The sequence below is a fragment of the Oryza glaberrima genome, chromosome 1, assembly GCF_000147395.1.
Source record: "Oryza glaberrima chromosome 1, OglaRS2, whole genome shotgun sequence".
NCBI classification, from domain to species: domain Eukaryota; kingdom Viridiplantae; phylum Streptophyta; class Magnoliopsida; order Poales; family Poaceae; genus Oryza; species Oryza glaberrima.
This window is the reverse complement of record NC_068326.1, coordinates 8,802,309-8,826,606: the sequence shown is the minus strand read 5'-3', so window position 1 is coordinate 8,826,606 and position 24,298 is coordinate 8,802,309. Positions and strand designations below refer to the sequence as shown.

Sequence of the window (24,298 nt, the reverse complement as noted above, 5' to 3'; positions counted from 1 at the left end):
CTACCGTGAATGGAAACCAGCAGCAAGCATCAACAAGTGGAGAGAGCTTTGCAAAGGAGATCACATGGTGCACACTTTTTAGCTTGAAACTGAGATAGACAACGAGTACCATGGATTCATTCCATGGCTTCTGCGACGGTGGGCCCAATCAAATGTCTCGCAAAGTCCATCTATAAAAGCTAAAAGAGCAGAGTACGATTACTAGGTTGGTTTTCATGTAAGATGCTAAAGAGCAAGTACAATTTGGTTGGTTTTATATTAGAAGCTAAAAGAGCAAGACATGCTCTAATGTAGGATTAAATAGAATATAACCATATCTTATCTATTGTATACGTAAACTCATTTGCTGGTAGGATTAAATAGGATACAGCTATAGCTTATTATCGATCGTATATGTTAACTCATTTGCTATAGGAGGATGGAGAAAAAACTATTGTATACGTTAACTCATTTGCTGGTAGGATTAAATAGAATACAACTATAGCTTATTATCTTCCGTATATGTTAACTCATTTGCTACTAGAGGATGGAGAAAAAGGAAAGAAAGATAGTAAAAAAAAATGTTTTGGTGCATTGAATGTTGGATTATTTGGATAGTCTTTAAACTGATTAATTATTAATACAGTAACAGTAGTAGGCTCTTGGTGATTCGCTAAACGTTTGAGGTCAAATCATTTAAAAAGCAAACAAAGTGGGTTTTTGCTCTGCTCTGCCGTGCCCTTTTAAGCTTCCTTCTTCGCTTCTTCCTGCTGAAGACGAAGAGGGTTTTGCACTGCCAGAACAGTCCTCTCTCTGGAGTCTGGCCACACCAAGGTGAGATGCCTCCTTCTCTTCTTCTTTCTTCTTTGAAGCGTGTACAAAAGAGAGATGTACAGTGAATATTGGTTCTTTGTATCCTAATATATCTCAAAAGATATACCATATGAATTGCCAATCTTATTCTCGTTCTCCTCATTTTTCTTCTATATATGTTATATGTTTTGAGTTGAAAAGCTGCTTCTTCCTCTCTCTCCTGCTGCTACCTTGTCTTGGTTGAGTTGCATTGGCATCTCACTAGCCTACCGATTTTGTGCTCTCTGATTCCCCTCTTCAATCTCGTCCATCTCATTTCTGTCTCTTCACAGTTTCATCGTCAGAGTTCGTCGATCTCTCTGCTTTAGTTCGTTTCGGTGCAGTTACCTTTGCTGATCTTTGATGTTGTTGTAGAGTTCTTTTTTGGCCAGGGTTTGATCTGCGGTTTTTCGCTCTGTAAGGACGGTTGGGTTCTTTTAATTCCTGAATTTTGCTATTTTGATCTTTCTTTCGATCGGTTGGTAAAAACAAGAAAATGGGGGCACCATGCACCATTTAGCAACTTTGATATCGGTTAAATAAAGAAGAGATGTGCATCTATATGAAACACAGAGACAAAAACCACATCTTCCGTGTGCTGCAATATTAACTTTGGTTGGGGTTTTGCATCATCACCTCCACAGCTCCACTTAGGATAAAACGCCGCTGTTTGCTTCTTCTCTTTAGACTTCAGAGTTTTTTTTTTCCAAGTCCTCAAAGATGTATGGGAATTCCACATTTTGTAGCAAACTATCTTTATCTCAAAATATAGTAATTTTTTAGCTATGTATTTGGACAGACCATTATCCAAATCCAAATGATATGTATCTAGACACATGTCCAAATACATAGCTAGAAATTGCTATATTTTGGGATGGATATAGTATTTTAACAACTCATGATGATTCTCATTTTACCAAGGATTGTAGAATCACTGTTTTATTTCACATTTGAATATTGCAGTTTTTTTTTATTTGGTAACCATCCATCAACTTTTTTTTTCTAAAGAGGATTACTTTCACAGTTTAGGTTGTGTATGAAGGTTTGTGCGCCAACGACATCGTGATGCTCATGATTTTTTTTTTAAAAAAGTTTTAGGAGGAGGCTTTTAGGGCCTATACTCATATGCGGGTGCAAGGAGGAGTGATGTTAGGAGTATAGCCGTACGTACGGTAGGACAAGGTGTAACCGTGTAAGTGGGTTAACCGTTAAATCCTTATAAGCCATTTAAGTAGGTAGCCCTTTATATGCGGGCCAACTCACTTATATTCCTCTTTTTTTAATAATAAAGAATGATTTACTTTTCGTTATTGATGTGTGTCAAACTTGACTTTTATTTAATGTCATCGAGAAAATATAACTTTTTTATTTACAACTTACCAATACTACACTTTTGTGCAAATAAGGCTATTTTCCAAATGTGAAAAGGATAGCTTTCTGGAGTCGCCTGTCTATATACAAGTTTCCTAATCTATCATCCTCGTGGACCCTCATTGCTTATATATAGGCTGTCGAAATATATATAGTCTCGAATTGCTTTTCCAAAATGTACTGTTTTGATTCTTCATTTCTGTATACATAGTTCACCGTTTTGGTTCCAGGATCGCGGCTATATCTATCGATTTTAATCTTTATGTATGCTAGTCCTGATCACCATAATCTATTCATTGACCTGGTCTTAACTTTAGGAAACTTCAGTTTGTTTGGTTATTTTCCCAATCCCATCCATCAATCCATCGTGCAATCTTTCCTTTTTCTCTTCTTTTTTTTTTTTTTGGGTCTGCAGTTACAAGTTGAGCTGAGCTTGGATGGAGTCTCATGGTGATGAAGGCGAACCTTCGGCCATGGCCAAGCCACCCAAGAAGCTTCCAATGTCGAGGAAAGGGTTTGGCACGAGAGGGCAGTCGATACAGCTTTTGACGAACCACTTCAGAGTCTCTGTCCGGCGAATGGACGGCCACTTCTACCATTACCACGTACACCAACACAATCCCCGCAATTTTTTTCTTCTTCATTGCTATCTTGGTCATTTCTGCATCTGAAATTCCATGTCTGAATCCTTGCATTTCATGTGTGTTGTTGTGTGTCCATGGCTGCAGGTGGAGGTGAAGTACGAGGACGGCGGCCCCGTGGAGGCGAAAGGCGTGTGCCGGCGAGTCGTCGACAAGCTGCAGGAGACCTACGCGTCGGAGCTCGCCGGCAGGGAGTTCGCCTACGACGGCGAGAAGGGCCTCTTCACCGCCGGAGCTCTGCTGCAGACGAAGCACCAGTTCGTCGTCGTCATGGAGGACGCCTCCTCATCTGGAAGGTAGTATCGATCACAAAGCGCTTGAAAAATAAATAATAATAATAATTATGGGTTGATACTTGATAAGCCGTTTAAAAATGAACAAATCAACCAAAACTAAACTACGACAAAAGAACCCTCAAAATCATCTTTGAAATTAAGTTTCATAAATTAAATTTTGTTCGCGGCTGATAAGCCAAGTAAACTATGGATATGTAACTGTTGCTATGTCCAGGTGGTGACGTCTGTTGGCAGAGGCCGGAGATGTAACCATTTTCCAGTAACTAAAAAAAATTGTCAAGGTGGTGAGCACCATTTCTTTGGTTTTTTTGCTGTGTGCAGGACGACGACGAGGCGGAGCCCCGGAGGAGACGATGGAAGCCCTGGGGGGAGTGACAGGAAGAGGATGAAGCGGCCGATGGCGGTGAAGAAGTTCATGGTGGAGATCTCCTTCGCGGCGAAGGTCCCCATGAGCGCCATTGCCGAGGTGCTGAGAGGGCAGGAGACAGAGAACTCGATGGAGGCTCTTAGGGTTCTTGACATCACGCTCAGGCAGCACTCTGCTAAGCAGTAAATTCTTGATCCTCTCGTTGCAAGGCCTTGCTTGTTAGAATTCACCATGTTTCAGTGATTCAGCAATGCTTTTGTAAATAAAATAAAATAAAAAACTCTCCTCAACGAGGTCTTAAACTTGGGTGGTCTAGTCCTACATCCACACCATCGGGAAAAAAAAACTGAATGTAGTGCTCAAAGTTATGAAGTATGCAAATATTCAATGCCAGAATGAATTCGACATTTATTTTTTGCTTATGTGGGAATTTTTGAACCGGATTCAATGGATTTTTTAAATGAGAATTGCTCCAGTCCTTCTTTTTTACCGCAAGGTACTGGTACCGCGAGGTACTGAAATCCCAACCGTTGATGATGATAGATCGAACGGTTAAGATTAGTTGGTACCTCGCAACCGTTGATGATGATGATGATGAAATCCCAACCGTTGATGATGATAGATAGTTTGGGGAAGTGCGGCATATCCTTCTTGACTAGCAAAATCCTACCCTTTCTCCCGATCTGGACGGCGCGGCGGTGGCCCGTGCGCGGCGGGGGCGGCGGCCTTGTTGAAGGCACGGCGGTGACGGCAGCCCCTGCGCGGCGGCGGCGGCGGCCACGATGAAGGCACGGTGGCGACGGCGGCCCCTGCTTGGCATTCGAGAAGCTTTGGCTTGCGCTGGACCATGCTAGCACAACAAATCCAACCAGGCGGCAGTACGAATGGTCCAGATAGAGCAAAAGTTGAGGAAGACAAAATGAAACTTGAATTTGAAATGGCTGCCAAGATTTTGGCTTGTGAAGCAACATATAAGAAAAAAATTACAAAGCTAAAAAAAGAGGCAGACCATGTTAAAAGTTGGTTCATGGGTTCCCTAGTTGTTATTGCAATTCTTATGTACAATATCTTGGAGTATATGTACCAGTGTTGAATAATTTATGTACGAACTGTATTGTTATGAATGCAATTTTTTTTCTCAAATCTCAAATAAATTAGAACCATCCGGCTGTCAGTCTCAAGCATATCAAGCAATATTGGCTCAATTACCAAATTTGCTAGCACAACTTCATACTCACATACAGTAAACAATTTAGCGCACCAAATTGCAATACATCAAACATATCTTCATTTCCAGAACGCACCAGCACCAAAACACATAATTTTCAGATTCGCATACACCATGTTCACATACAGTAAAACACATCAAAATTCAACCATGCGAGCACAACTCAAAATAGTAGTACATCCATCATACTACAGGAAAGCACATCAAGATTTATTACAGTCCAATGTATTCATTAGGACCAAGAGCATGACAAAACTATGTAAAGTGCATAGCAAAGGGCTGCTTCTACTTCTTATCCATCTCACACATCTTCTTCTACTTTCCTGAAATTGTAGGAATGACGAAAACAACTTAGAGACATGATTGCAAAATGTAATAGCCTATAACTTGAAGCCGTCATCCTCAGTCTTGAATCTCATAGCAGTAATCGTACGATACTCCTCTTCCTCCTCAGGGTCCTGAAATTGTCTGCCATATCTTCACCCATAAAGAGTTTGCCTATAAAGAAAATTTCACAATTCATTCTCAGTACTCAAATCCGGTCAAACAAAAATCGGCACAGTCAAATCACAACAGTCTACCTCTACGAGAGCGATGAAATCACAGGAGTCGGCGGCAGGGGCGACGAGCACCTGCAGCGGCGGCAGCGACGGGCGCGGGGGGCGGCGTTGGCGACGTGCCCCCACGGCGGCAGGGGCGACGTGCACCTGCGGCGGCGGTTGACTCCTGCGGCGGTGGCGACGGCTCCAGCAGCGGCCGTGGAGGGCGGCGTTGGCGACTTGCCCCTACTGCGGCGGCGGCAACGTCCACCGGAGGTAGCCCGTGCACCTGCCGCGGCGGCGCTTCCGGTCGAGCGGGTCGGTAACCCTTGATGCCTGCTTGGTCGTGGGATGGCTATGGCGCTTCAGGATGAGGTCGCCCAAAACCTGAGATGGTCTATGGATAGCGCACGCGATACAGCCTCATGCCCATCGTACCCCTCAGCAATGGACGGCTGGATGAAAACTGGGGTACCGAAAGGAGGACGGGAGAAAATCTCTTTTTAAATAGCGATGCCTGTTCACCATGACAGCGAATGATTTTCGCCTCTGCTTTCACTCCAGCTTTCGACCCACTGACAGTGGCCTGTCACTGAATGTTGGTATGTTCATCATCTACATGTTTAATTTTTGCATGAGATCACCTATCATCAGATCCTTAGCAAAGTAAACAACATGTGACAAAGTGATATTAAATGCAGAACATTATCTGATTTTGTGCAGATGTATCCACGACGATGATCGTCAGACCTGGACCTGTCATAGAGTTTCTTCTCTTCAACCAGAATATCAAGAACCCTCATGAAATTGACTGGGGAAAGGTAAATCAAAAGCGTTGTTATTGATCATGTTTTTTTTTCATAATTATCAAATGTACTAGTCCTGAAAGAGGGATAACCAGTGAACGTTCATTAGATCACATAGTTTCCATGTTCTTTGCTTGTTTTTTTTCCTTTTAAGGCCAAGCGTGCACTGAAGAACCTGAGGATAAAAACGACTCACACCGGCTCTGAATTTAGGATCATCGGTTTGTCTGAAGACACTTGCTATTCGCAGACGTGAGGCCATATTCCTGAATTCCATTTCTGAGCTGCAAACGCGCCTCGACCTTATTCTAGTTTTTCTTTCCTGATCCAGGTTCCAAATAAAGAGAAAAAATGGCAACGGTGGCTCGGATACAGTGGAAGAAGTGACAGTCTTTGAATACTACAGGAAGAATTGGAAAATAGATTTGAAGGGATCTGCTCACTTTCCCTGTCTAAATGTTGGGAAGCCAAAGCGGCCAACATATATCCCATTGGAGGTATGTCTTACTTTCTCTGAAACATTTTTTAGGTACAAATCTCTATAGCTGTTTTTATTGTTCATGTCATTAACTGTGTGGAAAATGTTCTACCAGCTTTGCCATTTGGTGCCATTGCAAAGGTACAAAAAGGCTTTGTCGACGTTACAGCGGTCCATGTTGGTTGAGAGATCAAGGCAGAATCCTCAAGAGAGGATGTTTGTCTTGTCTGGTGTAAGTTGCAATGCTTAATACCCTAAATTCAGCTCAGCTGATGGTATCCCGTATCCATGATTGTCAAAAATTCACCATCTGTGGCAGGTGTTGAGGGACAGTGATTATAACTCTGTGCCAATGCTGAGGGAGTGTGGCATTTCTATAGCTCAAGAATTTACCCAGGTTGCTGCTAGAGTCCTTCCGGCACCAAAGGTTGGTCATAACTATCCACTGCTGCCTTTCAGAAACTTTTCTTGATGAACTGATGATGTAGGAAGCATTGTTGATCTAATCAAATCTTGCATTGTTAAGCTGAAATCTGGAGATGGCGAAGATATTTTTGCGCGCAATGGGAGGTGGAACTTCAATAACAATGTGAGTACGTCGCTTAGTTGCACTCCATTTGTATACCGTACCTACTATTCATCATCATGTTCATTGTCGATAATGTTGCCAATTCTCTTCCTCTAGAGGCTCATTCAGCCCAAGAGAGTGCAGAGATGGGTAGTTGTCAATTTTTCTGCGCGGTGCAATGCCCATCATCTTGCTCAGCGTCTCATCCATTGTGGGAACTTGAAGGGACTTGTAAGTTCATCCTCCACCCAATCTTGTGCCTTTTCTGCAGATTCCGGTATCGCTCAACTAGTTTGGCTTGCAGCCAGTAGATCCTGAAGATCATGTGTTTCAAGAGAGATCTCACATGGGACGCGAGCGTGCGGAAACAAGGGTGAATGACATGTTTCAGCAGTTGTTGTCTGGCGACAAGCCCTCTTTTGTGTTGTGTGTTCTCCCTGAGAGGAAGAACTGTGACATCTATGGTTTGCTCCACTTAACTTTTTAACCCTGTAAATGAGCTTACCATGCCTCTATCATCAAGGATCATTTATTTTCTTGTTTATTTTCAGGACCATGGAAGCGTATGTGTCTCGTCAAATACGGTATTGTAACACAATGCTTGGCTCCTACCAAGATCAACGATCAGTACCTGACTAATGTGCTTCTAAAGATAAATGCAAAGGTAATCTGCACTGCAGACGTGATCAGAAAACAAAATTACACGGTTTCTTGTTGCCACCTGTTGTGAATTTTATGTTGTTTTTCTGTGTTTTCAATCAGCTTGGAGGGTTGAATTCGCTGCTGCAAATTGAAAGAAACCAAGCCATTCCTCTCTTGTCGAAGACTCCAACCATTATCTTAGGCATGGATGTTTCCCATGGCTCACCGGGACGGGATGATGTACCGTCTGTCGCTGCGGTAAGTTTCCCCCGTATGCTATGATCTTGCTTACTTATGGAGATGTTTTACGGTGTTTGCGAGGTACCTAGAGGTACCTGGAGGTGGAACAACGTGCACTGTTGATCAAGAGAGGGGTAAGGTACGGAACAAATTTATTGTAACATGATGGCAGTGGTGTAATTAACTTGTAAAACATGACCATTATACTTTAATTGAATACTAACATCCATCGATCGGTATGCCATCAGAAAAAAGAGTAAATCTAATATCCATCGATCGGTATGCCATCAGAAAAAAGAGTAAATCTAATATCCATCGATCGGTATGCCATCAGAAAAAAAAAAAGAAAATCACGGATATCCAATCGATCTATACCAGATCGCATCGTCTTCTTTTCCAGATCGCATCGTCTTCTTTCCCTGCTTTGTTCTTGTTCTAGGGTTTGAACGTTTCACCGGAAAGAGACAGAGGGAAAAGTGTAGGTATGGTTGAGGGTTGAATAGGAGACTAGATTGTCTGGTCGACGATATAAATCTCTTGCTGGAAATAAAATATAATTTTCAACATAATTAAGGTAGGAGTTTTTACGTATTCGTTGGAATAAAATGTAAATGTAGAAAAAAAATCACATAATTGGGTCAATAATGTGTTATAAGAACACAATGTAAATCTAGACTCAAATCCAACGTAAATCTACAAGAAACCACGCAAATCAGAAAATTAAACCTTAGTGACGCAGTAAACGACTTAACTCAAATACAACATAAATCTACAATAAACCACGCAAATCAGGAAATTAAACAGTGCAAAGAGGTTTTACGGTGTTAATACGTACCATTATACCTATGCGGTACCTTTTATAATTTGGGAGACAATTCTACCCTTTTCTCTCTACTAGCAAAATTATGTTTTTACTCTTAGTACCTAAGTACTTATATCAATACTTAAATACTTTTAACATGGTACCTGTGATTGAGGAGCGTTGGATCTTCTTTTTGGAATGCAAACACCGTAAAACCTCTCTTACTTATGTTTCTCTACTTCTGAAAGTATCAGCATATGAAGCTCAGTGACATCTGGATGGTTCTTGCAGCTGACAATTAGCTGATGTGCTACAGTGTTTTCTGTTCTTATCTAGGTTGTTAGTTCCCTGGAGTGGCCTCTCATATCAAAATATAAAGCTTCCGTATGCACCCAGTCTCCCAGGCTAGAAATGATCGATTCCTTGTTTAAGCTAGTGGGGAATGAGGATCATGGTATCATTAGGTGAGATGCTTCTATGACATTCAATTCGGTTCATTTCGAATAGTTTGAGGTATATCTTGCAGACTGCCACTATTGTTCCGTAATAGTTTTGCTTGCTAAGAATCGGAATTGTTTACCACAGGGAGTCACTAATGGACTTCTACAACAGTTCTCGCGGACACAAGCCAGAAAAAAAAAATCATTTTCAGGTTGGTTGTTCTTCTGAAATATATGTTTGCAACTTCTAATTTATACTGAAATTTTTCTGGACCTGTCTCTTACGTTAAACAAGAGTAAATTTCACAAAACCACTCTAATTCAGTCTTGGTGGAATTGTCTGACAGTAAGTTTTACTACTTCGTTATCTCGGTACTATTGTTTTCTAACTAGTTTTGCCATCTTAATTTTAGAGATGGGGTTAGTGAAGGCCAGTTTAATCAGGTGCTGAACATTGAGCTAGCCCAGATAATCAAGGTAAACATGCCCGATCTGCACAGTCTGCATTTACTGCTCAGCCCCTGTGCTTTTGATACAATGAACATCTATCTTCTGCATATTTTAGTTGATACTCATGTATTTCGAATCGATTTAGGCATGCGAGTTTCTTGCCAATGAGAAAAATGACAGTGAATGGTCTCCAAAGTTCACGGTGATAGTTGCACAGAAGAACCATCACACCAAATTTTTTCAGACAGATCGATCGAACAAAGTTGTCAATGTTCCTCCTGGTAACAATTCCATCCTTCATCTCACTTTTTTTTCAGGATCCTCTCTTAATCCTATTCTGGTCAGGTACCATCAACATTTTTCTCCTCACTCTTGAAGATGTGCCGTTGTTTTGTAGGTACTGTTGTTGACAAAGGAATCTGTCATCCCAGGAACTGTGATTTCTACATGTGTGCTCATGCTGGGATGATTGTAAGTGCCCTATCTTAAATATGAATTCCAGTTGGCTTAGTACCATTGGAAAGATTACATAATCGAGAAAATTACCACATACGCGCCACTGGACACGTGTAACTCTCAGATCCACATGTCATTCGGACAAATGTGATATTCTTTTGAGTAAATTTCACAAAACTTGCATATTTGATCAAACTATCACAAAACTAAAGATTTAAGGCGTTATACCACAAATCTACAGATTTAGACCTAATTTATCACAAACTATAGACTTAAGACTGAGCATCGTAAATACTACAGATTTATTTCTAAAGTTATCACATAACTATATGTTGTAAAAACTATAGATTTAATCTTAAAGTTATCACATAACTATATATTGTAAAAAACTATTTTAGAGTTTAAATCCTTAGCACTGATGTTATGCTGAAGCTATCAATGTGGTAGTTTTATGATTAAATTGTGCTAAACATGTAGTGTTTTTTTTTCATATAATTTTGATACAAAATCTATAGTTTTGTGATACTTCATCTTAAATTTGTAGTTCCGTGGTATTTTTTGCTAAATTAGTTTTGTGATATACCGGCTTAAATTTGTAGTTTTACGATAATTTGATCAAAGTATATAGTTTGCAAAATTCACTCTATTTTTTTCCCAACTACATCTCAAACAAATGTACATGTACTACTCTCTATCCCAAAATTTAGTAATTTTTAGAGATGACATAGGTACTAAAAAGAGGGTAAGGAGAGAGAGGGAGGGAGGTAGAGAGTATGAGTAGTTTAGTGATAAAAGTTATACATGTCTTAGTTTGCTATATTTGGGATAAAAATTTGAACACACTTGCTACACAATTGCAATTTGTGCTCTAATCAGATTGGCTTTATATTTGACAGGGGACTACAAGGCCGACGCATTACCATGTGCTGCATGATGAGAACAATTTCACCCCTGATGACTTGCAGGAGCTTGTGCACAACCTCTCATACGTGTAAGCCACACTGAAACTCTGAAACCGCACAGAAAAAGAAGAAAAAAAATTCAGTAATCTCTGGTGATCATTCGACTGCATTTCGTTCGTCTGTTCTGAAATTCTAATCAACTTTGTGATGCTTGTGAACTCTGCCTCAGGTACCAGAGGAGCACGACGGCCATCTCAGTTGGTAAATTTGATCTAAACACAGACAAATTAGACCAGTCGATTTTTCTGTCACTCTGAAAAATCAAAAGTTCAGTAGTTTCACCTGACATGTCATTCCTTTTGTTCTTTTCAGTCGCTCCGATCTGCTACGCGCACCTGGCGGCGGCGCAGGTGTCGCAGTTCGTGAGACTCGACGACGCGGCGTCGGAGGGCAGCGGTGACGGCGGCGCGCCGCCGCGGCCGGTGCCGGAGCTCCCGCGCCTGCACCCGGACGTCAGGCAGTCCATGTTCTTCTGCTGAGTCTGTGAGCAATGCAAGAAGTAGCTGTTGCTGTGGCGCAGCTTTGCTGTTCGTTGGGATTGATCTCTGAAAACTGAAACTGGTTGTTGCTACTCAATAATCACAAGCTGTAATGCGACATTGTTAGGCTTTGTGCGTCTTTGTTCGCAGCAGACGCTAGATTATCAGTCTATGATCTATCTAGGGAATGTCAAAATGGACATAAGTGCCTTCTTCTATCTGTTTTTCATTTGGATCTTATTAGACTGCACTGTTAGTCTGCAATGGGCTTGAATAGTTTGATCTGTGCATTTTATTTGGGCTGTTGTTTTGCAGCTTTGAATGGATAACAGCATGCTAAACGAACTGATTCCTACTGATTCTTGCACTGTTTAAAATGCTTTGCTGCGTGAGCAAACATGCTAATTGTCGTGTTGGGCTTGGTCCGGCCCAGGTTCAGATAGTTGGCCCAGTTGTACCATGTGCACTAACGCATGGTCATGTGTGCCTTACGAGGTTTTTCATCATAATTTATTTATTTATTTCATTTTTGACTTTTAAATCACTAATGGCACAAGTAAAAGCTTTACCCATAAATAACTTTTTGTTGATTTGTTTATTTTTTTCACGGCTTATCAGCCCATTAAGCAAACGATGGAAGAAGTGGTAAATCCAAATGCGCTTTCTTGAGTTTCTCGCCCATATTTTTCCTCCAGTAGCTCAACGAGCCAGACATAGCGACATGTCACCTCGCCCACGCTTATGCTATTGGCTCCTTCTCGGCCCTCCTCTCTAGCTTTCGACTCTACTCTCCAATTGTACTGTTCAGGTGTCGCTGAGCTCTCGTTGGCTGGCTGGCTAGTGCGCACAGCGATCAGGTTCATGTCGCAATAGGGTGGCTGCCTTGAGATGGTGTATGAGTTGGCTCACCTCTACGACATCATCTCTAAGATACACATTTTATCTATATTTTTATTAGCAAGTTTTTCAAACTACTAAATGGTACTCCCTCCATTCCAAATTGATCTACATATAGTTTTTTTGAGGTTATTTCTAAATGATCTACATATTTGTGTTCATTCCGTCTATTCGTTATCTGTGCATTGGAGTAAATGGACATTGATGTATGCATCCATGCACACAAGTATTTATAACCCACATGCAATATCTTGATTTGCTATTGGCTAGGAAATTGTGGGGATGGTGCATACATCGAGTTTGTTGCTAGAGTAAATATAGTATGGGATAGTTATTAGCTCTTCTTGGTCTTGGTGTACCTATGAAATATGTAGATCAATTTGAAATGGAGGGAGTATGTTCCATACGGAAACCTACTACGTAGAGAAGCTGTTTTAAATTATCAAAAAAATATATTCTTTAAAAAAAACTAAAATTACTTAAACTTGATTAATCATACGCTAATATCTTTCTCGTTTCATGTAACCGTACAAAATATTCATCTTAACACAGTGAACTCAAACGGGGCTATTAGTGTTGGTACTGTACACCAGCCGGCCATGTTGTCTCGCCCGCCGAGCGCGCGCTTGTCCACACACGCTCAAAGACCGTGCAGTCCAACAGCTATAGGAGTCGTAGCTAATTAAGCCGCCGGTTAATTTCTCACACGAGGGGTCTCAACATCTGTGCATTGCTCTCTTTCTCTCTCTCTCCCCCTCCCCCTCGATTGCTGCCTCATTGATCTTTGGATTTTTGACGTACCACTACTCCTACATTAGAGCAAGTATAATAGTAGGTTATAAGCCAATTATAAGCTTATATGGATAAAAGAGAATTTGAAAAATAGAGAGGGTTGACTCTCATGCAAGAGCTAGCTATTCACATACTATAGGAAAGGGAGAGAAGGAGAAGGAGAAAAAAAAAAAGATAACCTTATAGCTCACCTACTATACATGCTAACTTTAATATAAGCTATAAGCTCATATTTAGCTCTATTATTAAACTTGCTCTTACAGCAAACTACTAAGTAAAAACGCTGCGGGTGGTACATTGGTACGTACTCCCAAAACGCTGGGCGGTCAGTTGCATATGGTGAAGGATTTGACTGAAGGTATCCTGTGTGTTCATGTGCCTAGCCTCGTTATAAATAGAAAGGGAATGGATTACAAAGACGACTTTTAGGCTCAGTTCGTTGCTTGGTGTTGGTAACCCATGTCTCGCCCATATAAAACGAAGTGACTTATTAGCACATGATTAATTAAGTATTAACTATTTTTTTAAAAAGAAAATAGATTAATACGGAGTATGATTTTTTAAGGAACTTTTGTATGGATTTCAAAAATAAAAACAAAGCGTGCATGCCGAAAAAACATGCAAGTTGAGTTAGTAACCTCAACAAAGAACTCAACATTAAGGGTGCATTCAGAAACTTAATTATTCTCTCCGCATGAAAAACGAGATAGATTAGGTCATTAGTGTGGGATTAATTAAATATTAGCTAAAAACTAAAAATAAATTAATATGATTTTTAATTTTTTTAAAAAATATATCGTTTAGCAGTTTATAAAGCTAAATGGATTAATATGATAAAAGAAGGCATGAAAGTAAATAATTAAACGAGTCGACAACGATCACTATACACATGTGAGAAGCGCCACAGACGCAAGGTGTACAGTGAGGGATGATGGTCATTATCGAGTGACTTAAAAAGATAATCCTAGCTATATATATGGAGCCACAAATTAAACGAGTTAAGTGAGAGTAGCAAATTAGTTTCAAGATTTCATAGTCTACCTATCAAACATAACCATTATTTGCCATAAATAAATAAAGTTTAAATTATGTAATAAGCACACAAAAGCTAGCGTCCGATGTATGTTGAACAAAAAATTAGGGGGACGGTCAGAAGAATATCATATTTTGCCTTTCCACACATATACAGACCATAGGACAATGTTAGTTCAAGATTATCGAGATACTACCTCTGTGTTTTTTAATATGGTGACACTGTTATGTTTTTTTATAACATTTGATCATCCATCTTATTTAAAGGTTTAGTGTAAATATAAGTTAAAGTAAGAGTTTGTTTGATAGTAAAAAGTCATAACAAAATAAGTGATATTTATATAAATTTTTTGAGTAACATAAATAGTCAAACATCACGTTAAAAAAAATAACAGCATCCTATATTTAAAAAAAAAACGCAGGGAGGATATACTATCAATGTGACCGTTAAAAAGGAGCATGCAGACAATCTACAACTAAGAGCCTGATTCAAAACAGAATGCCATTGTAAAATTAACAGAGGACGGAGGCAAAGAATCCAAAGCCCCACGGCACACTTTGCATTGTTCTGCTACTAGTAAACTTTGTTTGGTACATGTACCATAACATTTGCCTATTTGGCAGCAGTAGTACAATCACTTCTCCAATGCTCAGAGCTTTGGTTGTACTGCCTCCTCTACATGAATAATCCTTAATTGGACATCAACACTGCCTAGTCACTAAACAAAACTGTTAGTTATGGAAGTTTGGGAGGTCCTTGGAAATGCAACTATTGGAGCTTAGTGGAGGCAGGTACATACTATAATACAGTACTGGGAGCTAGCTTAATTAACAAAATGGATTGGGTTAGGGTTTTCCATACATCTGACCTGATGACTGTGTGCACGAGAGGCAAAGCCTTTGGAGCCCATAAATTAACCAACAAAAATTAGCTAGTGATACTACATTGATTATTAAACTAACCCGACTATGGGAATTAGGAGTAATAGATTAATGAGTGCATGCATCTACCTATGTGAGAACAGATCATGGGCTGCAGGACCATGGATCCATCATGCAGAGATTCTCTCTGCAGTTCTTTTGTTCTTGTTGTTGTTCAGCTAGATCATGTGGTGTGTGCACATTCTTCCGTTAGTTAGGCTAGGTAATTGACTAGGTACTAACTATTTTGTGATCTGAATCGTCCCTGATCTCTCCTTGCCTGTTCCCCTGTTTTTTCCCATGTTTGATAGTACTGCTATTTGGCTTTGTTTTAAGTGGCGTACATTCTACTGTGTCTACTCCTCCGCATCCATCCAATTTGTAAAATAATGATATGTTCATATGATACTGTCTATAATTCTGTAAAGATAACCTCAAACTAGCAACATAAGTGTTACTCTAAGCACTGGGTAGCAAATTCTTTGCAACCTCCAATAGATAAGTGGAGAGCCATAAGTATCACCTTGGTCCCATAATGCTGTTCCACCCATGAATAGGTAGGCTGTCCTCTCTCCGTTAAAAAAACAATTCATGCATTTGGACTAGTATTTTTTCATGTTCAAAGACATGATTTGTTTTTTTATAGCATATTGTGGTACCATAATGTTTTCACAAAAATAGTCAAATCGTTTTTACACTGTAAGTTACATACATTTATAGTATAATTGCATTGTAAATTTCAAAACTTACAGTGTTATAATTACATTATAAGTTTCAATACTTACATTGTAATTTTTCTAATGCATAATGTATAAGAGGATTAGGATTAGAAGTAATTTATTTCTTAAAGGAGGATATACAAGAGATAAAAGCATACTTACTATAGGAGAGAGCACAATCGCATACAAAATCAAGCGAAAAATATGATGTGATAATTAAGCAATCCCTTTTTTCGGAGGATATATGTACATATTAGGACACGGAGAAAATATTCATGTGAAATCTCAATGCTTACACACTGCAATAGGTTATCACATAATTAAAAATTGAGATGACATGCTTAGTGAAATGACAGACCAAAATGAAAAAGAAAAACAATGAAAAAGAACCACGTGTCATCCTCTCTCTCTTCTTGCCGTATCGGCACCGGCGGTGGCCACGCTACCTCACATCTGCTCGTGAAAAAGACCCCCTAAAAAAACTCCCTCCATCCCTAAATATTTGATGCCGTTAACTTTTATAAACATGTTTAACCGTTTGTCTTATTAAAAAATTAATTAATTATTAATTATTTTTCTATCATTTAATTCATGGTTAAATATACTACTACTACTCTAGTTTTTAATAATATTCATAAAAGTTTTTTAAATAAAACGAACAGTCAAATATGCTTTAAAAAGTTAACGGCATCAACTATTTAGGGACGGATGGAGTATAAAAATAAAATTAGCTCTAGTGTGCTCACGGCGGCTGGCCGGTGCCGGATCTTGTTCTGTTCCGGCGACATGATCGCGCGTCCAACATAAACTCTGCCAAAAGCTAATACGTGAGTGAGCAACTACAAAACAAGAGACACGTCCGCTAAATAACTAAACAGATCTAGTGGTGCAGCTCTAGCTAATTAATCTGAATTAGCGGAGATAGCCTTTTTAGCTAAACCAGCTCAACTCAACTCACTGTCCGCGCCTGCATATGCGCCGACTAACACAGCAACCTTTTTGACCGGACGATCATTCATTACACACTACTGACTATACTACTCCTATCAACAACAAGGGCATCAACATCGCAGACAGATTAACTGCAGATTTTGTCTCGTACCATATCGCATGCACCTGCCTAATTATAATCCGTCCCTGTCCAACTAATATACTACTCATACTACTCTATCAAGGACAGATTCGAATGACAGTGGCCACGCGCCCCGTCGCAACATTCCAAGTTACTCCTAACTTAAACTGTTATCTACTCTCCCCGTCCCATTTTCCACGGTTGATATTCCACGTTTGACCATTCGTCTTATTTAATTTTTTTTATTATTAGTATTTTTTTTTATTATTAAATGATAAAACATAAATAGTATTTTATGTGTGACCATCTTTTTTTAGTTTTTTTTAATAAATTATTTAAATAAGACGGACGGTTAAATGTTGGACACGAATATCTACGGCTGTATTTATTTTGAGACGGAGGTAGAACTTGAATTCTGCAGGTTTTCTCCTCTGGCTTTGATTTTGTTTTATGTGGCGTGAAGACCTTTGATGTTGAAATGTTTGGTTCGTGGATCACTCACTCACTCGCAGTCTCGTGTAGTAGTAGTTCATGTGTACATGCATGCACTCGATCGAGTTGTGTAATCTGGGGAGAGGATTCTGTGAATCCACCGTCGCTTTCGCTCGTGGAATGGAGGAGCGATGGTACTGAACTTTCTCTCCCTTTTGTGACTCGAGTGAAAGCTACTGATGATCGATGCTAGAATATCAAGTTTTCTGGTTGGTTAGTTAGTTAGTTACATGCATGCGTGCTTAATTAGTGGGCGATTCAAACAAATATATACTCAATACGTATTTAGTTGAGGTGATCCTGGATCTTGACTATGGTGACCAACCAGCAAATTGTAGTACGTACGTACTAGGAGTAGAACTACTCCCTCCGTCCCATAATATAAGAGATTTTAAGTTTTTATTTGCACTGTTTGACCATTCGTCTTATTCAAAATTTTTTGAAATTATTATTTATTTTTTTAACTTATTTTATTATCCAAAGTACTTTAAGCACAACTTTTTGTTTTTATATTTGCACAAATTTTTTAAATAAGACAAGTGGTCAAACAGTGCAAGCAAAAACTCAAAATATCTTATATTATGGGATGGAGGGAGTAGAAAGGAAGAAGAAACTATTAAGGTTATGTTAGAGAGTAGGAGAAAACAACTCTCCTATATGAATTCTTCTTTAAGAAAAAAACATACCCCGACTCGTTAGTACTCTCTTCGTCTCATGAAAAACCAACCTAGTACAAAATGTAACACATCATAGTAAAACGAATATGGATAGATATTTGTCCAGGTTCGTTGCAGTAGAATGTGTCATATCCAGTCATGATTTATTTTTTATTGGATGGAGGAAGTAGTTCGTAAAGCGAGCACGCGAAAAACGACGGATTTATTTTTTTCGAAACGAATGCAACCTAAAATCTGTTGCCCTACCAATTTTTTTTGGTGCAATATGTAGACAAATTTTGATACGATAAATAATTTGGTAGAACAAAGTTAGCTAGCGCCTACTATTTGATTTGCTATTAATATGAAGCCAATTTTTAATACTAGTACAGTGAATAAATTTCTAAAATGTAACGAACTAGAGCATGGGCACTCCCATGTTTGGCTCCAATCTAAATTAGGAGCGTATTTATTGCTACTTAAGTTACCAAATTTTGATAATACATGTTTTCGCCTCAATCAAGAAGAAGAAGAAGAAGAAGAAGAAGAAGAAGAAGCTATATATGTGCATTCAAATACTAGAATCTACAATCTGGATTATATTCAAATGGATGCAAATTCGAGTTCATCTCCAGTTTAGGAGCGAGTCCATTTCAACATTTCTCTTTTAAAAAGGAAAAAGACAGGGTGGGACCCACGCCGGCCAAACCAAACCAAACCACAAGTGTGTATGCGCGCGCGCGCGTGGGTGCGTCGGGTTGCGCGCGCGCACGGGTGCGGAGCAGGAGCAGGAGCAGAGGCGGCTGGGCCACGTGGCGTGCGAGGCGGCCCACGGAGGGGGTCGCCAAAAGTCCAACCCCCCACACGTGCGCCCAAAGCCTAGCCTGGCCTGGCACGCCGCACGGGCGCCCTCGGCCCGTGGGCCCCGCTGTCCGTCGCCCTGTCGGCCACCGCACGAATCTCCACGCGCCACTGCTCCACCTCCACTCCTAGGAGTGTTTTACTAGTTATAACTCTAGATTAGTAGCTAGTAATTAACTTGTAGGGGAACAGTAACACGAACGATCAGGCGAGATTAGATTAGAGTAATCAGATTGATTAGTACTAGTAGTTTAATCCGCCTAATACAGCCAAGGGATTCGTTCACATTCTGTTCCATAAACAGCGCCGAACTAGAGAACGTGGAAGAGGAGTACATATCGCTTTCGGCTATCTAATCAATCGCGATTAGAAGAGCTGCGTGTAATTAACAACATGAAAGCGACAACACTCATATGCCCTGTCGCCAACCGGATTTCAGCTCTAATTAGAAAAAAAAAAAACTGGGTTTTCAGTTTCTAACTACTGATTTATTTTCTGAATTGTACAATAAATCAGATGCTGAAAGAAACTGAACGAGAAAACTGTACTCTTTAGAAGAGTTTCTTTTTGAAAGAATTATTTAGAAGGGTTTCTGGTTACTGAAAAGAAGCTGCATTTGTCAAAAATTTCTCGAAATATGCCGTCCATCTCACATATGACAGTCACCATGTAGCTCATGTACACATGCATGCACGCTCCAAGCAGGAAGCCGCGGTGAAATGATCTGAAGCCCTCGAATCGATCACACCCGTGCAATCGTTGCAGCAGCCTGCTAATTAATTAGTACTCATACGGTTAACAATTTATATCCCTATGTCTAAAATACTCAAACCTTACCATCTGATGGCGAATTTAAAATGAGTAATAATTTAATTGATTAGTAATTTGAAATGGTTGATGGGTAGGTAAAAAGTATCCACGGAATAAAATTTTTGGATTTACGGATTGGTTGTATGTAAGAAGTACTAGGAGTTAGTATTCCGTAGTTTATTTTAGAATAAATTTTAAAATCTACAGTTTAGTTTATTTTGTTACGGAGTACGTTATTATTGTTCTCACTTTGTCATCATTCTTATACAGTAGTAGTATGTCATCGACTATGACTTTATTTCTTCGAATCTGTCAAATTAGTTCTACTGATCTCTAGAGTTCGACAGCTTAGATTCCTAGGTCGATCCAAGAGGTGCAATTAACAAACTGAAATACAATTAATGTTATCTCAAAGTATGAATTAAAACACCTTATCCTAAGCATAATTACGTGATAATTGTTGTGGAACTAGATACTGATCGGAGTTTTTGGGAATTGAAGCCAATTAAAACCGCCGATAAATGACCAGCCTGAGGACGGAGACATCAGGGATCTCTTGCAATGAGCCATGGAAATTAAATGTCATTCGATCGATCGGATCCCTTGCAACGTTGTGCTTACGAGGATTAGTTGGTCGTGTCAGGATTTATTTGGGAGGAGGTTTTAGATAGCTGCTATACGTACGATTATTTGTGTACGATACTTGTACGATGTAACGTCTACCAGTCAAATCCCATGGTATTTTCTGGCCGTTTCTAACAAAGCAACACATAACATTTAACGTATGTTAGCAATCATACAATGATCGTACATGTAAATCGTACGCATAATATTTTCGGAGGTTTTAGGTTTAGCGTGTGAGATATCATTATGAACATACACGAGTAGATACAGAGTGTACCCCATACCCTCATGATTAGGTCTCTCGAACTATTAACCGCGAGACCGACCAACAATAAATTAGTATACTCTCTTGTTCCAAATATAAAATACTAGCCTAAAATTATCTACTTCCTCCGTCCCAGTAAACGTGTCGTTCTACCGATCTATCCATGTCCCAGTAAACATGTCGTTTTGCTGCTCCTGCACTACTTCAACCAACCTACAGAGGTGGGACCAATCTACAGAGGTGGGACCCAGAAAAAAATGCATGTGGCGAATTTTTTTTCTGCTCGATTTTTTTCTCCGATCTAAGTACCGCTCGATTTTTTTTCCGCACCTTATCCTCTCGCATGACGCACCACTCGATTCCTCCGTCGCCCGCAACCCCCTCCCTGCGCCGATCCCCAATCTGGCGATCCCCAATTTCTCCTCTCCTCGGCTCCTCCATCGCCCCCCTGCCCCCCAACGATCCCCAATCTCCCCCACCCCGATCCATCTCATCCGTCGCCTCCCACCTCCCTAGCCTCCTTACCTCTCCTCTCCCCTCGGCGGTCCGTGTCAGCAATGGCGCGGCGGGGCTGCGCCGATTCTCCGGCCGTCACGGTCGTGGAGGTAACTGCTCGGCGGGGTAGAAGGGCTGTACGCAAGCGGAGGGCTGTGGAAATAGATGCCGACTCACAGCAGGCAAGTGGAGGAAGCCGAGGAGGATGCAGGCGGCGTGGTGGTAGGGTGCTCGGCGTCGGCGGCGTCCACTACCTCACCGAGGAGCAGCATGCATGTGGCTACATGTCCGATGCGGAGCGCCATCCCGGCGGTGGCTTCGTCGTTGACTCCGATGACGAGGCAAGTGGCGGCGTACCGAACTCCGATCTGCCCCTTGGCAGCGGGTTTGTCCTTGACTCCGAGGACGAGGTTTGTGGCGGCGATCTTGAGTCGGAGCTGCCTCCCGAGGGCACCTTTGTCCCTGACTCCGAGGGTGAGGAGTACGGTGCCGTCCCCAACTCCGAGCTGCCTCCCGGCGGCGGCTTTGTCCCTGACTTCGAGGACGAGACGTGTGGCGGTGACCCCGACTCCCAGCTGCCTCCCGACGGCTGCGTCATCCCTAACTCCGAGGAGGAGGCATGTGGCGGTGACCTCGACTCCGAGCTACCTCCCGACAGCTGCGTCGTCCCTGATTCCGAGGAGGAGGCGTGTGGCGACGACCCTGACTCCGAGCTGCCTCCCGACGGCTGTGTCGTCCCTGATTCCGAGGAGGAGGCGTGTGGTGGCGACCCCGACTCCCAGCTGCCTCCCGACGGCTGCGTCGTCCCTGATTCCGAGGAGGAGGCGTGTGGCGGCGACCCCGACTCCGAGCTGCCTCCCGACGGCTGCGTCGTCCCTGATTCCGAGGAGGAGGCGTGTGGCGGTGACCACGACTCCGAGCTGCCTCCCGACGGCTGCGTCATCCCTGACTCAAAGGACGAGGCGTGTGGCGGCGACTACGATTCCGAGCTGCCTCCCGACGGTGTAGCTGCTGGAGATGAGGGCGTCGACGAATTTGCTGAAATTCGCGAAAGTATGTTACGGATTTTACTTCCCCTATACTTCACCATACCTCACAAATAATGCCATGGAAGATATGCCATCTAGGAGTATTAGTTCTAGGAGTAAGACATATTAGTAATATTGCATTACTAATGATGAGATCAAGGCTAGAGAAATGGAATCCTGCTTTGGCTAAACCACTTTGATCTCTGCATATATGTAAAAAAATGAAGAACTAGCATGACTACCAAGCCTATTTGGTTCACATTCCCTTTTGCGTAGTCTGTAAGCAGTACATGCTTGATCAATATGTGTAATTAACTAATTAATTATAAGGACCTTTTAAAGTTTATTTGTGTCATCTTTGGTGAATTTGTTTACTTAGCTCAATATGTCACTTGCACCTCGAACCTAAAAAAAACTTCTTGTAGTCTATGCTGCGAGATTTTGATTGTAAATACAGTATTGCAAAATTTCGAGTTGAGTATGCTAAGCATTTGGTGCACAATTGAACCGACATTATAGTTTAGGAATATTATATGATAGTCAGCCATTGATGTATCTGTTAAGGATGAAACGAACAGTGAAAATACATATATAACACATATTATATGAGGACTGTCGAAAATACATAGTGGTTGTTGCCAAAACCTGCGGATGGCGTAGTGATAGATGACGTTTACATACACAACCCAAAATAACACCAGTTAGTTCTCCAAACCACAATTACATAGATAGCATTAGCAATTTACATATATAACACAAAATAGCCACCACTAGTTAGCCAAAGACTCCACGACTCTCTCATATAGCCCACGATCACAACTAAGGGCTTTAGGCAAAACACCAAGTGCCTCTAGCCTCTCCTTGTTCATGTGAGGGATCTTGTACTTATTCCCTCCGTTAGCTCTCATGACCTCAATGTAGCAGCCTTGTAGTGTAAGGAATACCCTATTAAGAGTATTAGGATTGTAGTCACGGTATTCCTTGTGAACATTCTCGATTAGCTCATCCATGTTTCTAGATATCCTATTATGTGTTAAGGACTAAAGTGAAGCAAAGAATCCAAGATCTAGACAATTCATATCCGGGGAATTTGGAGGTTGATTCACGAGGCGAATATCAAGTCCGGTTTGGGCTACTGCCACACCAAACTGTGAATCATCGATAGTGAGATGAGTTCTAGCATTATCCTGCTGAATCCATATGGTTTTTCTTGCATCTTCTCGAGGCCAACATGCTCTAATAGCTGGTAGCACTTTAGAGATCATGAATGATCTTATGGTGTCTCTATCAACCTTTATTAGCTTGGTTACTAGTGTTCCCCTTTCTCTATTACGACTTCTCCTTTGGGCTGGTTCCTGTTAGTATATGAAATAAGTTATGTTTACCCATGAATATCAGAAATAAATGTACATCAACAACACTTGTAATAAGAAGAATATTTTACCTTCCTAGTAAAAGGCCAAATGCCTATCTTTCCATCAAAAGTGCAATTACCCTCATCATCATACCTTGGTTTCGCAACTGCTGATAAGAACATTACTTTATCAATGGCGTTCTTGTTGTGCACTGTGAAATATGGCTCCTCTTCACCCGGATACAGGTAGAAAGTCTTCTCCTTCTTTGATGCATTGAACCATTTCTCATCTATGTGGATAATATTTTCCATTTCAATAAACTTTGGGTTGTTTGGCAATGTATGCGGATCCAACATAGAAACACACCACTGCAGCCTTTCCTTTTTATTTGCTTCCTTCAAATAAGGCTTTAGCGAGTTTGAGTGACGCCGTATCAGTCCTTCTTTGAACCACCTATGTAATGTGCTTTTGGAAACACCAAGGGCTTGTGCTAGTGACCAGATAGTGCTCCTTTGATGCAATGGAATAGCTGCAATAACTGATAAGTCTATTTCGACCTTCTTGCGTCGAGAGTTTCCATGCTTCCTTGAATCAACATTCACTGTTATTCCCTGTTCATGGCAAATCTTTGCTCTCTTCCAAATACGTTGGACTGTACGGATGCTAACATGGAACTCTTGAGC

General features: G+C 40.9%; 1 protein-coding gene and 1 long non-coding RNA gene across 2 annotated transcripts; one reads left to right on the top strand and one right to left on the bottom strand.

Moving 5' to 3' along the window:
• The first annotated feature begins 819 nt into the window (after positions 1-819).
• On the top strand, positions 820-11,596 carry LOC127768643 (protein argonaute 15-like). The gene is given in 23 exon segments (XM_052294266.1): positions 820-2,807; positions 2,931-3,139; positions 3,461-3,745; positions 5,156-5,163; positions 5,807-5,875; positions 5,997-6,094; positions 6,234-6,331; positions 6,411-6,576; positions 6,673-6,789; positions 6,877-6,984; positions 7,084-7,146; positions 7,243-7,356; positions 7,430-7,589; positions 7,677-7,789; positions 7,888-8,025; positions 9,146-9,273; positions 9,395-9,461; positions 9,643-9,726; positions 9,845-9,980; positions 10,097-10,170; positions 11,052-11,146; positions 11,287-11,318; positions 11,430-11,596. Coding segments are annotated over 23 exon segments (2,697 nt in total). The 5' UTR covers positions 820-2,639.
• LOC127768652 (uncharacterized) lies at positions 4,771-5,734 on the bottom strand. The gene is made up of 2 exons (XR_008016607.1): positions 5,316-5,734; positions 4,771-5,232 (listed from the first exon to the last, which is right to left on the bottom strand). It is a non-coding gene; the product is annotated as an uncharacterized LOC127768652 (long non-coding RNA).
• Positions 11,597-24,298: the final 12,702 nt, after the last annotated feature.